This window comes from Electrona antarctica (assembly GCF_951216825.1).
Source record: "Electrona antarctica genome assembly, chromosome: 3".
In the NCBI taxonomy this organism is placed as follows: Eukaryota; Metazoa; Chordata; class Actinopteri; order Myctophiformes; family Myctophidae; genus Electrona; species Electrona antarctica.
In genome coordinates, this window is record NC_136808.1 from 20,236,606 (window position 1) to 20,249,983 (window position 13,378).

The following is a 13,378-nucleotide window of genomic DNA, read 5'->3' on the forward strand; positions in this document are numbered from 1 at the left end:
TGTGTGTGTCTATGCCCGCGCTGACTTGAGAGACTACTGCTGACTGGAAGATGAGATTTAGAAATCTGAAAATATAACACACATAACAGGTGAGTGGATGTGCAATGTCTTTCCATGTATGCATGGTCATTGGTTAAAGGGATAGTTCACCCCAAACATTTTTTGAGTGGTGCAACCACTCCCTTACGGAGCTATGTGTGTGGGTGCCTGGCTGGGTGCCTGGCTGGGTGGGTGCGTCTGAGCACGAAAACAGCATGGTTGTTTTTCACCACCTGTGCGCAACCTAACACACACACAAACACACACGCACATTTTAACAGTTTAAGGGCCCCAGACGGAGATCACCGTCAAGTTCAAGTGCACGGTCAGTTGCCCGAGATTGATAAAAACGACAGAGATTAATGATATCAAAACCGGTCGCATCGCTCCACAGCCTAGGAGCGTTGCCCAATCCTCGTTGTTGCACAACAGTGGCACGTCATCGAAAATGTTCCCTGCCTGTTTAGCGGACGAAAACGAAAATCTTAAAACGTTCATAACTCGCGATCTAAATCATCCCGTCTAATTATGAAAAAATATCCTGTGTTAGACGGCGCTCCGCGGTCCAGTCGCTAGTCGCGATAGATTTATTCTTACCTCCCGTTGTTGTCGATCGACTCTAGAGTGGTGTGGCTATTGTTAGCTGCTACACAGACATTCACAACAACTTCCGGTCCGCCGGTAAAAGTGGTCCAGGCACTATAGGGTGTACCAAAATCTCCTGGAGGGGGCGTCAACATATGTGTCACGTGGTAGCGGCCGCCATACTTGCTGGCTTGTCTGGTTTGTTTACATTGAGCGACTATCCGTGTGCTTGTATACGTTCTTTTTTTAAACTGACCTCACAATGGTGCAGACTTGCTCAGTAAATAAGTGCCACAGCAGGTCACGTCGAGGAAATGAGCCAGAAAACGGAATTAGATGTTCAGCTTTCCAGCATGGAGACAGCATCAAGGAACCCAGATTGACAAGTTTACAAAAAGACATAGAATGGCTTGGATCGGCGCACGGGCGCAGAGACATAATGTTCAACAAAGTATCTAAGCACAGCCGTGTTTGTTCACAACATTGTCCTTGTCCTTGTAATGTATTTGGGCCCGACGTTCTTTCTATCCACCCTGGTGTTGGTTCACTATGTTGTCGCCAAGAACGAGCTTAATATTTACAAATACATACCACCGTCACTCTATTCTGAGTGATGTGGGCTAGAATTTAATGCCCACGAGAGGGCCGTCCCAAGCTTTTCAGACACCGCCCCCCTCTTGGTGACGTACACGTTCTCACACGCTATAATCTGTGTGATGCATAGGCCTACTGTATGTGATGACCAGCCCCTACCTACCTACCTGTGTGGTGCATAGGCCTACTGTATGTGATGACCAGCCCCTACCTACCTGTGTGGTGCATAGGCCTACTGTATGTGATGACCAGCCCCTACCTACCTACCTGTGTGGTGCATAGGCCTACTGTATGTGATGACCAGCCCCTACCTACCTACCTGTGTGGTGCATAGGCCTACTGTATGTGATGTGTTATTTTCCTACCTACCTACCTGTGTGGTGCATAGGCCTACTGTATGTGATAGCCCCTACCTACCTACCTGTGTGGTGCATAGGCCTACTGTATGTGATGACACTGTTTTGGCTGTACGTAGAACACATCTCCTCTCTGCTCATTGTATCAGCATTGGGTGGCTCAGAGTGGAGGAGATAGCTTTACTTTACAAAGTGTGTTTGGTTTGCAGGATTGTAAACAATGTTGGCTACCAAACTATGCATGCAATTACTTTTCCAGGGTTCGCGATGTTCACATGCACTCCACCAGAGGAATGAAGCTCCACAGACAGACATTGTACAATGCAACTGTAGTCTTTTATAAAGCATGACTTGTTGTTGTAGGTGAATTAGTCCTCAGGCTGGAAGGCAGCCATGCAGTGTTATTGTTCAGTAGAACTGTCCCGGTAGTTAATCTCACTTTATCACAACAAAGAGCTCTGTGACTGGCTGATAAATAACACATGATGGGCGAGCTAATAGTAATACTCTGATGCAATAAGTAGGCTACTTAGCGTAATGGATACAGGTTGTGCGTGTGTGTGTGCGTGTGTGTGTGCATGCGTGACCTACCTGGTTCCTGGCTGTTGCTCTGGTAAACACTCTTGTGAAGCAGACAGGTGCTGTTGTGACCTCCACACACCATGCAGGCATCCTCCTGCTCCTCTGAACCCAAGATGAAGTCACAGCCTGGCCTCTGTATGACGCACGCACGCACGCACGCACGCACGCACGCACGCACGCACGCACGCACGCACGCACGCACGCGCGCGCGCACACACACACACACACACACACACACACACACACACACACACACACACACACACACACACACACACACACACACACACACACACACACACACACACACACACACACATTTTAACAATTTATTTATGTCCACACAGAGGAAATTGCATACAAGGACATAAATAGCAAAGTTACATCCACAAAATCAAGGAATATGTCCTCAGTCAAGAATGTCATGTCACCCAACATTCCATGGGCACAAGTAGTGTAGGCCTGCATCCTAAGTTTGAAACCCCCTCCAACAACCAGTCTGCGGGCATGTCTCAGGCTGGACCACCAGAGGAAACAATTTCCCAGTCCACTCCTGCATTGCCGTCCAGTGTCATATCGTTCTCTGTAGCGTGGCTGATCCCATGGGCCCAAAATCCACCCACTGTTGTTCCGACAGTGGACGGACACACCGCTAGTGTGTAAGGCCAGGTCCAACGCCTCTCTTCCCGGTAGCTGCTGATGGGAAGGGTCACCAGGCAGCACCGGCTGTCGGTATACTCCATGGGTGAGCAGTGCCTTGTAGTATGCAAGCTTGTGATAGTGTTGAAGCACACAGTCCACAGAGGTTGCAAATGCATCTGAGAGCACCACAATCCGTGGACGCTTTTAAAAGGGGACTTAAGACCTTTCTTTTTAGGAAGGCATTTGGCTAGTTGGACTTTTAGATGCCCGGTGTGCTTTTAACCTTTTAGCAGTATACTTGACCACGAAATGCATGAATTGTCCTTATTTTAGTCCTTTTATATACAAATATTTTATTTGATTCTTCTTCTCTTGATGTAGCACTTTGAGATTTGTTTCAAATGTAAAGTGCGTTATAAATAAAATGTATTATTATTATTATTATTATTATTATTATTATTATTAATATGTAGCACGCGTCTGTCTGTGCATGTGTCTGTGAACAGATAATCTGACACAGCCCTGGGTAGGCCACCCAGCCTGGTGAAGACCTGTGCTATTAGTATTGGCTGTGGTCGTCTTGGCTCCCTCGCGAAGAGATCTCACAACACATGTCAGCGGGATGTTCCAGTTAAATAAAGGGCAGATAAAATAAACACATACATGTGCACGCACACACACACACACACACACACACACACACACACACACGCACGCACGCGCAGGCAGACACACACACACACACACACACACACACACACACACACACACACACACACACACACACACATATACACACGCACAAACACACTCTTTACACCTTATGTAAAGGATGAGGAGATGGAGATTAATGCGTAGCATAGCATGTGGGTCATGGGCCGTATCAATCCGTCATGCAGTTATGGGCATCTCAATGATCTCATCATAGCAGAAAGGTATGTAGTGTATCGCTGGGTCCACCCTGGCTGGGTCCACCTGGCTGCATGCCAAAACCTACACCATGCTACTGCAATAGCCAGGAGTGGAAAGTACTCGAGTACTGTACTTAAGTGCAACGTTGAAGTATTTTACTTTACTTTCCAATATTTCCAGTACTTTTACTTCTACTCCACTACATCTCAGAGGCAAATATTGTCCTTTTTTATTTGAAAACGTACTAGTTACTTTGTAGATTTGTATTATTATTAAAAATCAGCATGCAACCAATGTTCAGGCATTACGACGCCATCAAGGCCCGCGCCAACATACATTTTAGTAGACAAAATCAACTGTAGACTTAGTCGACTAAAATCGTATGGCATTTAGTCGACTAAAACAAGACTTTTCAGATTATGACTAAAACTAAATTACATCGTATTCAAAAGACTATGATTAAAACAACATCAAAAGTTGCTGCCAAAATCAGCAGTGTAACATTGTTCCTCTCTTATCATCAACTATAGGCTCTCTCTCTGCTCTCCCTGCTTTCCACAAGAACTACAGTACTGTTACTGTACCACCACCCTGAATGTTTAATATGTGCTATGTGAGCTCATGTATTAAATTATATCGGACTCTGTTTGCTTCAACAATTACTATTTGATACATAACTCCATAACTCTCTTTGCACCGGTCCGTACGGTACATTGTATAACAAGCTGGACGGAAGGCCTGGACAACAGCTGACCTGGAAAGAGGATTCATTCATTCATCATATGACTCCTTATAACATTAGTAGCCTACTTTTAACATTCAGACAATCGGTCATTTCTTCCACGCAGGAAGGAAGATCTCCAAGCTATCCAAATAAGAATATCCAAGTGATTTCTTTTGGAAGAGCATACATGAAATCATCTAAGCGAAGTTCTGATGCAGGAAAAAAGATGTGTGCTTACTAGCGAAAAACCATGTCAATGTGACAGTGACATGTGGTGGATTTCTAAATTGTTTTAGAACAAATTGAACCCCAACATCGCTATTCTGGGGGAACATTCACCAAAGTACAGTTCAACTCAGGCTCGTTTTACAAAGTTTAATTTGTTAAGTGGTTAAACTGAAGTGATGAATCGATGAGTATTCTGAGGCACCCACTGAGAAACCCTGGTGTAGCGCTCGGCTTTGAGGAAACCCTGGTGTAGCACTCTGCTTTGAGGAAACCCTGGTGTAGCACTCGGCTTTGAGGAAACCCTGGTGTAGCGCTCGGCTTTGAGGAAACCCTGGTGTAGCACTCTGCTTTGAGGAAACCCTGGTGTAGCACTCTGCTTTGAGGAAACCCTGGTGTAGCACTCTGCTTTGAGGAAACCCTGGTGTAGCACTCGGCTTTGAGGAAACCCTGGTGTAGCGCTCGGCTTTGAGGAAACCCTGGTGTAGCGCTCGGCTTTGAGGAAACCCTGGTGTAGCACTCTGCTTTGAGGAAACCCTGGTGTAGCACTCTGCTTTGAGGAAACCCTGGTGTAGCACTCGGCTTTGAGGAAACCCTGGTGTAGCGCTCGGCTTTGAGGAAACCCTGGTGTAGTGCTCGGCTTTGAGGAAACCCTGGTGTAGCGCTCGGCTTTGAGGAAACCCTGGTGTAGCACTCGGCTTTGAGGAAACCAATCGACGGGGAGGTTCCGTGGTAGGACAGCAATAATAATGTAGTGAAGCTATTAATTAACCTCTGACCTTTATACAAACACAAAAACACCTCCTAAAAGTTAGAAGTGTGCATTGGCGCTGCCCTCACGATTCACCAGGTAACCATTCACCAGGTAACGATTCACCGGGTAACAATTCACCAGGTAACGATTCACTGGGTAACGATTCACCAGGTAACGATTCACCGGGTAACAATTCACCAGGTAACGATTCACCGGGTAACGATTCACCGGGTAATGATTCACCGGGTAACAATTCACCAGGTAACGATTCACCGGGTAACGATTCACCAGGTAATAATTCACCAGGTAACGATTCACCCGGTAACAATTCACCAGGTAACATTCACCGGGTAACAATTCACCAGGTAACGATTCACCAGGTAACGATTCACCGGGTAACGATTCACCAGGTAACAATTCACCAGGTAACATTCACCGGGTAACATTCACCGGGTAACAATTCACCAGGTAACGATTCACCAGGTAACAATTCACCGGGTAACGATTCACCAGGTAACGATTCACCGGGTAACGATTCACCAGGTAACGATTCACCAGGTAACGATTCAACAGGTAACGATTCACCAGGTAACGATTCACCAGGTAACAATTCACCAGGTAACGATTCACCAGGTAACAATTCACCAGGTAACGATTCAATTCGATTTGATTCTACGATGCATCACACTTTTACTGCACAACATGGAAAATATGGCTGATATTATATACAGTATTAGAATTAGAATTACATTTAGGCTTCGATTATCTATGATGTCACATTTCTGCATTGATGCAGAAATGCGTTCCAATCGTGCTGCATTGCCGAGTCAATATTGGTTTTACATCACTACTACACATTGCATCTGTGTGTGTTCAACAACAGGATATGACAACAAGGCAGCCCAAAATGAGGACCTCACCCAGGTCCCAAAAGGTACACAGACAAAAAAACATGCAACCGCACATGCACACACACACACACACATACACACACACACACACACACACACACACACACACAGTCATATGGTCCTGCCGTAGCCAGGCCAGCTGCGCACTGCATCTGCTTCCTGTTTTTAGGCCACACCCACCTGTGACCTCAACCAGCTGCGGTGTGGTGGGGTTCAAGTTGTTAAACGTAAGTACTGTATAAAGTTATTTTCGGGCGGCGGTGGCTCAGGGATAGAGTGGCCGGATGGTAACCGCAAGGTTGCCAGTTCGAACCCGGGCTTGCATGGTTTCCGCCACCATCGGTGTAAGAATGTGTGTGTGAATGGGTGAATGTAATGCACAATCTCTGTAAAGCGCGTTGGATAAATGCACCATTTACCATTTCAGTGTTCTGTTCTAATGGAAACTGATATTCTCTTTGGGAGAGGAGAGGAGAGGAGAGGAGAGGAGAGGAGAGGAGAGGAGAGGAGAGGAGAGGAGAGGAGAGGAGAGGAGAGGAGAGGGTGCCTTCGCTAAGCCCCACCCACTCCACTGCCATGGCAAGCTGTCCTTCTCACCCATTGAGATGCATGTTAAATGACGGGATTTCTCCATATAAATAATCAATCAGTTCATAGCCATGGCTCATTTTTCTAAACTGTGGTGTTGTTTTCTGGAGTAGTTCGACCATTACTAACCTTAATAACCCTATCTCTAACCCTAACCTAAACATAAGCAAGCATGGGAGCAGCGCATGTTCGCCAACCTTAATGCATGTTCGCCAACCTTAATGCATGTTCGCCAACCTTATTGCATGTTCGCCAACCTTATTGCATGTTCGCCAACCTTATTGCATGTTCGCCAACCTTAATGCATGTGTCACTCACCAGGCAGCGTCCATTAACGCACCAGGTGCCAGGCTCCTTGCCACAGGCCGTGCCGTCTAGCACGCGGCCAAAGTTGTAGTAGAAGTTGTGACCCAGGGCCAGGCAGCTCAGCTCACATGGGTTGGAGCCTAGAGCAGGGAAGGTTATGCTGTAGTTTATTATGAGGAACAAAAAAAACACTGTGAAGGAGAGAGGGGAGAATTTTTGACAGCAGATTTTAGTCATCTGAAAGGTTTTAGTTTTAGTCCAGTTTTAGTCGAGTAAATATCATGAGACTTTAGTCAACTAAATCTCCAGTTGATTTTGACGACAAAAAAAGTAATTTGGCGGGCTGTGATGGTGTCGTAATGGCTGATTTTGCACTTGGTTGCATGATGAAAATAGCCAATCTATAAGCTCACAACGCGTCGCAGCGCATACTTTATACTTTATTAAGAGGAGGAAAAAACATTGTGAAAAGCCTGGTGTTAGCAGAGAAGGTGACTGAGAAGTATACCCTGGGGAGAATTTGCACAGGGAACTTGAGGTAAAGCCTAGCAGAGGTTTTCCACTGCCTACAATGCTGCGACCAGCATTGTAGTGTGTTTGTGACAATAAATAAACACCCTTGAACTTGAACCATGGGCTGTACTACGCAGGTGGAAAAGACTCTAGCAGCAAGGGTACACACACCTCCCTTGGTCATGCAATCTCATCTTTGTATTTAGGGCGGCAGTGGCTCAGGGGTACAGTAGCCGGTAGAACAGCCAGATGGCAACAGAGAGGTTCCCAGTTCGGGCTCCCCCAGTGTCGAAGTGTCCTTGAGCAAGACTCTGAACCCCTAATTGCTCCCGATGTGCAGGTTGGTTAGCTGGTTAAATTAATCTATGTAAAGTGCCTTGGATAAAGACGCTTTATAAATGCACCATTTACCATTTATTAGAGAAACTTGGGGTATATTGTGTGTTACACAGCTTGGTTGAATGCTTGATTCTTATTGGTCAATCTACTGAATTCAGCTATGTGTTATTTCTGGATAATGACCGCTGGGCTCAATAACAGACTGTCTAATCAAAGGCTCAGAGCACCTGCTCATATAAATCTGCACTGCTGGCTTTTGTGCCATATACAGCCATGTAAACAAACACACCATGTCATTTACCACTAAATGTTGCTCTCAAGAATGTTTTTGGGACAATGATCTTGATTTTGAATTAAAATAAATAATACATACATTATTTTTTAAACACACGTTACCTCCATGGAAGGTGGTCCATCTGTAGGCGTTGCCCGCCACCACGGGACGGTCGTTGTAGGCAGCACACTGCATGTCTCGGAAGTCCTCTGAGCCCACCGGACACTCCTGCATGGGTCACACACACACGCACACGCATAGATTTTGTTAACATTGTTCTTAATTTGACCCTCAATACTGAATGTCAGTCTTTTCTTCAGAATATGTATGACACTCATTTACTATGACACTACGTATGACACTCATTTACTATGACACTATGTATGGCACATTAGGAGTCCACTGGTACAGCGGTTCTCAAAGGTTTTATTTTCAACCACCCCCTTAACTCTGAGAGTGTTTATGTTTATGTTTATTTATTTGATATGGACATAACAATTGCATTGCTCATTGCACAGTTGTACAAATTGTAGATGCATCATTTACAGTGTGTTAGCACATGTGCTAATTTTCACCACTTGTCCACAGGAGACTTTTCTAAAAAATACAATTTAGTTAAAAAAAAAAAAAAAAAACCCAATCAAATACAAAACATTATACATTCTAATAATATTTACAGCAAAATTACAGTACCCATTACATAATCTCAAATACACAAGTAAACATAATCACTCTAGTAACTCAAGCTATACATGTGAACACAGTTGATTTGATTTCAACCATAGTTTGAGTCCTCTGTAGAACACGTTACCATCCGTCTCTAGTTTTAGAACCGTAGGCAAAGAGTTCCATAGGTTTGCTCCCTTTACTGAGAAGGCAGACTGTCCGAATGAGTTGTTACACCTGGGAACAGTACAGTTACCACTTGTTGAGGCTCGTGTGGTTGCTCTACCAGAGCTCGGAAGTCTAACAACCAGTCCAGAGAACAAAGGTGAAACATGACCATGTAAACATTTAAAAACCAATTTGATATTAGAAAAAAACATTTTCAAACGTAAAAAGGTTGTGTTTTTCTAAGAGACCACAGAGGTGCCATCTCATTGGTTTTTGATCCATGATTTTTATAGCCTGTTTGTATATTGATGTTATAGGTTTTAAGACAGTTTGGGAGGATTGTGACCATGTTGTAATGCTGTATGCTAGGTGTGAGAAAATCATAGCATGCATGTACAGCTGTGCAGTTGTAGCTGATAAGTCCCTTCTAATATGACGAAAACTATTTAGATTTGGTTTAACCTTCTTGCATATATGCTTTACCTGTTTTTCAAATTTTAAGTTTTTATCCAAGATTATTCCTAAGTATTTTACTTCACTCATTTCAGCAAGCGTTTCATTTTTGATGCGTACCTCAAAGGTGTCCGCAGCAGGCCTGCTGCGGATGGAGATACACATTGAAACCGTTTTTTGTACATTTAAAGTTAATTGTGACGACTCTAGCCAGTTTGAGATGTTCTCCAGTTCCTGTGTCAGCTGCGCAGCTGCCATGCTGGCTGTTTTAGCAGATGTATAGATGACAGTGTCATCAGCATACATCTGGCAGCTAACGCCTGGACAGGTATTTGGGAGATCGTTGATATACATGGTGAACAGCAGCGGTCCAAGTACCGACCCTTGGGGCACTCCCATGTTGTTAGGGAGCAGAGTTGATTTCTCCCCATTGACCCTGACACACTGTTGTCTCCCTCCCAGATATGACTTAAACCACTGTAAAGCTTCTGCCGACATTTTAAAGTGCTTTAATTTAGACAACAGGACTCCATGATTGACAGTGTCAAAGGTCTTTTTTAGGTCCAAGAACACTGTCCCCACAACATGTCCCCTCACCAATAGACCCTTGAACCTGTCAAGTAAGTAGCAGTTAGCCGTCTCTGTGGAATGTTTAGGTCTAAATCCAAACTGCTGTAGATGCAGTAGTTGTTTAGACTCTAAACATTCAGTTAGTTGCATAGCAACAATCTTTTCCAATATTTTTGAGACAACAGGAAGAATGGCAATAGGTCTATAATTGCTAGCCAAGTCCTTCTCTCCTGACTTATGGATCGGGGCAATTATTGCCGTTTTCCAGCTCTCTGGGAACCTATTTGTTTTTATTGATAAATTAACTAAGTAGGTGATAGGCTCTAGCAAGCAGGTCTGATTTTTTTGTATTAGTTCAGCATATAAACTGTGAATGTCCTTTGACATAGAGCTACTCATATTTGCGATGCATTTTTTTACTGCATCACTGGATACCTCTTTGATCCGGAAATCATCTGAATGGACATTGTCAGGCATTGTCAGTCTCCTCATAGTCTCCGTACAAATGGGGGGGGGGGGGGGGGGGTACCTGTACACTGACACCAATGAGCTAATGACACCAATGAGCTAAACACAAACAATGGAACAGGAACCCCAACACGTGTCTTTCCGTCCGTGGGTGTGGATGGGTGTGTACGTGGACTTGGCTTGCTTTAACATGCCCTTCTCTTCTTCTCGTGTGTTTCCTTTAATCAATAGGGCTCAAGCAGCCTGGCTGTCTGAGAACACACCCAGTGTGTCTGAGACACAGCGGGCTGACCTCAGAATACACAGCCTGGGACAATAACAGTGCTGATAATAAAGTGACTGGAGCACATGCTATATGTGTAGACTAGGAAACATAGGTTAATGTGTCAGTGACATTCCATGCCCCGCCCCGAAACCCACTGGTGGAAAGTAACTAAGTACATTTAGTCAAGTAATTGACTAAAATTCCCAATACTTTTACTTCTACTCCACTACATCTCGGATCCAAATATTGTACTTTTTACTCCACTACATTAATTTGTAGATTTTCATTATTATTACAAAACATACACTAACCACTTCAGTCCTGTATACATTTCTGATAGCCAATCTATAAGCTCACAATGTGTCGCGATGCGATGAAGAGTACTTTTAGAGAAAGTAGTCACCACAGATGCCAGCCTGACGGGGTGCATGGGGGCCAAACACAATGGCAGGGAGGCCAGGAGGGTGTGGGACGGAGCCCCGAGGCTTGCCCACATCATACGTAACACATAGTGTTTCTACATTGCAGTATTGATACTTTTACTAAAGTAAATAATGTGAGTACTTTTTCCACCACTGCTGAAACCCTCAGTCAGTCAAGTTCCACCTGGCCTGAACACACGCCTATCTAATGAAGGTCTAAAGTACACTTCATTCATTGCTCTAAAAATATTTGAATCAAAAGTTAATCTTCTACAACATCACACAATAAACATTTAGACTTGCAATTAATTATTTAAAAGGCAACAAAGGCATTAAAAGGCGACCTTGGTGTTGCAGATCTTGTATTGTCGGGGATCTGCCGCACACGGCCCGCCAACCGGATTCCTATTGGACAAGACAAGATTAGACTTTTATTGCAAACAGCTTTGGGACAATTTTAGGTGATGTTACACTAAACAAAATGAGACAAAATTGGGCTGGTCCATATTTCTATTGGCTTTGTAATTTGAAGCATTTTTCAGTTTACCTTGTATAGACTATAGAAGAGCACAGAGGTCTGATGCATTCTACCTGGGTCGCGTTTTTTCCCCCCATTCTGAATTCTCATAGACTTGTTTAATATTGCGTCAAATAAGAATAAGAACTGTGTTCCAAAAATAAACGAATGATCCCGGCTGTTTGACTCACATGGATATGAAGCATCAACTGACGGCGACAAAACGTTAATGTTACCGCCAACGAATGAATATATTTTTAGCCAGAAACAGACTGTATTGAATATGAGTGACTAACAGAGCCAACTCCCTGACAATATCGCCGGGACAATTTGTGTATTTTTGGGCCACAATTCTTATATATGAGACGATTCGAAGATGACCCAATGTTATTCTCCATAGAGAAAATACTTCTGTGACCCAGGGGATGAGAGAGTGACGTCAGGACTTCGGTACTTGACAAATTAAAATGCAAATACTTGGCAACATGGCTTGTATATCCTGTAATATCATCACCACAACTGTAGATTTTTTTTTTTATACCTGGTGATGCAGGTACGGGTGCGCACTGAGGCCCCTCCCCCACACGTGCGCGAGCAGACAGACCAGCCGCTCCAGGAGGCCCACTCGTTCCTAAAAAAATGCAGCTGCCGTCGGGCACGTCCCGCCAGACGCCCTGGGGTGGGGGACCCCACAGAAGGACCCCATGCAGACACCCATGAAGACTGAGAGGCACAGAGGGAGAGAGAAAGGTTATTTCAGTGGTTTTCAACCCTTTTCATATCACAGTCTATTATTTATTCTGCATTTCAGCCACGGATCACCATGAGATTCATCCTCATTCCTCTCAGACTCAAACTATTTTGTTCTTGTCGGATAAGATTTTGTCTTTGACAATTCCATTCTATATTGACGTGGTACCAGAGGAGAGATAACAGGCAAACGTTGATCAAAATAACAATTCTACTACATTCTCTAATTCTGTAGACTTCTTGTAAATGAAGTAATGCAGATGTTTAACAATAATGTAACTCTTGAGAGCGGAACATGAAACCAAATGAGGTAAAGGTCCATTTGGTTTCATTTTCCACTCAACAGTTAAAGATCTATAAGTGGTGCTTGGGTGGCGCAGCGGTAAAGTCCCTGGCCACCACCCTGAAGGTTGCGGGTTCTAATCCACCGTGGTGAACCCAGCTTTGTCAGGCGTTTATGCGAATTGACCCGTGTTTGGGGGAAGGGAAGGAGGTGAAGGAGGGGAAGGGGCGGGGAGGAGGGTGATATTGGTGATTGCATGTAACGGGCTGGGGTGGCATCTGTCAACAGGGAGTGTTGGGCGGGAAGAGTAGGACAAAGGCTCTACGTCCTCCCGGTGGGGGCACCTCACTGGCAGGTGAGCCAGTAGGATACAACAGTACGTCCTCCCGGTGGGGGCTCCTCACTGGCAGGTGAGCCAGTAAGATACAACAGTACGTCCTCACATTGGGGGCTCCTCACTGGCAGATAGGAT

General features: G+C 44.6%; 1 protein-coding gene across 1 annotated transcript in view; it reads right to left on the minus strand.

The window, feature by feature from the left end:
* Positions 1 to 13,378, minus strand: part of adamtsl5 (ADAMTS like 5) — a 46,675-nt gene that overhangs the window by 13,915 nt on the left and 19,382 nt on the right. The window contains exons 3-7 of the mRNA XM_079497322.1: positions 12,415 to 12,596; positions 11,701 to 11,761; positions 8,467 to 8,572; positions 7,231 to 7,358; positions 2,166 to 2,289 (exon numbers count right to left, since the gene is read on the minus strand). Of these exons, the coding sequence (XP_079353448.1) occupies positions 2,166 to 2,289; positions 7,231 to 7,358; positions 8,467 to 8,572; positions 11,701 to 11,761; positions 12,415 to 12,596 (601 nt within the window). The remainder of the gene's footprint in view (positions 1 to 2,165; positions 2,290 to 7,230; positions 7,359 to 8,466; positions 8,573 to 11,700; positions 11,762 to 12,414; positions 12,597 to 13,378) is intronic.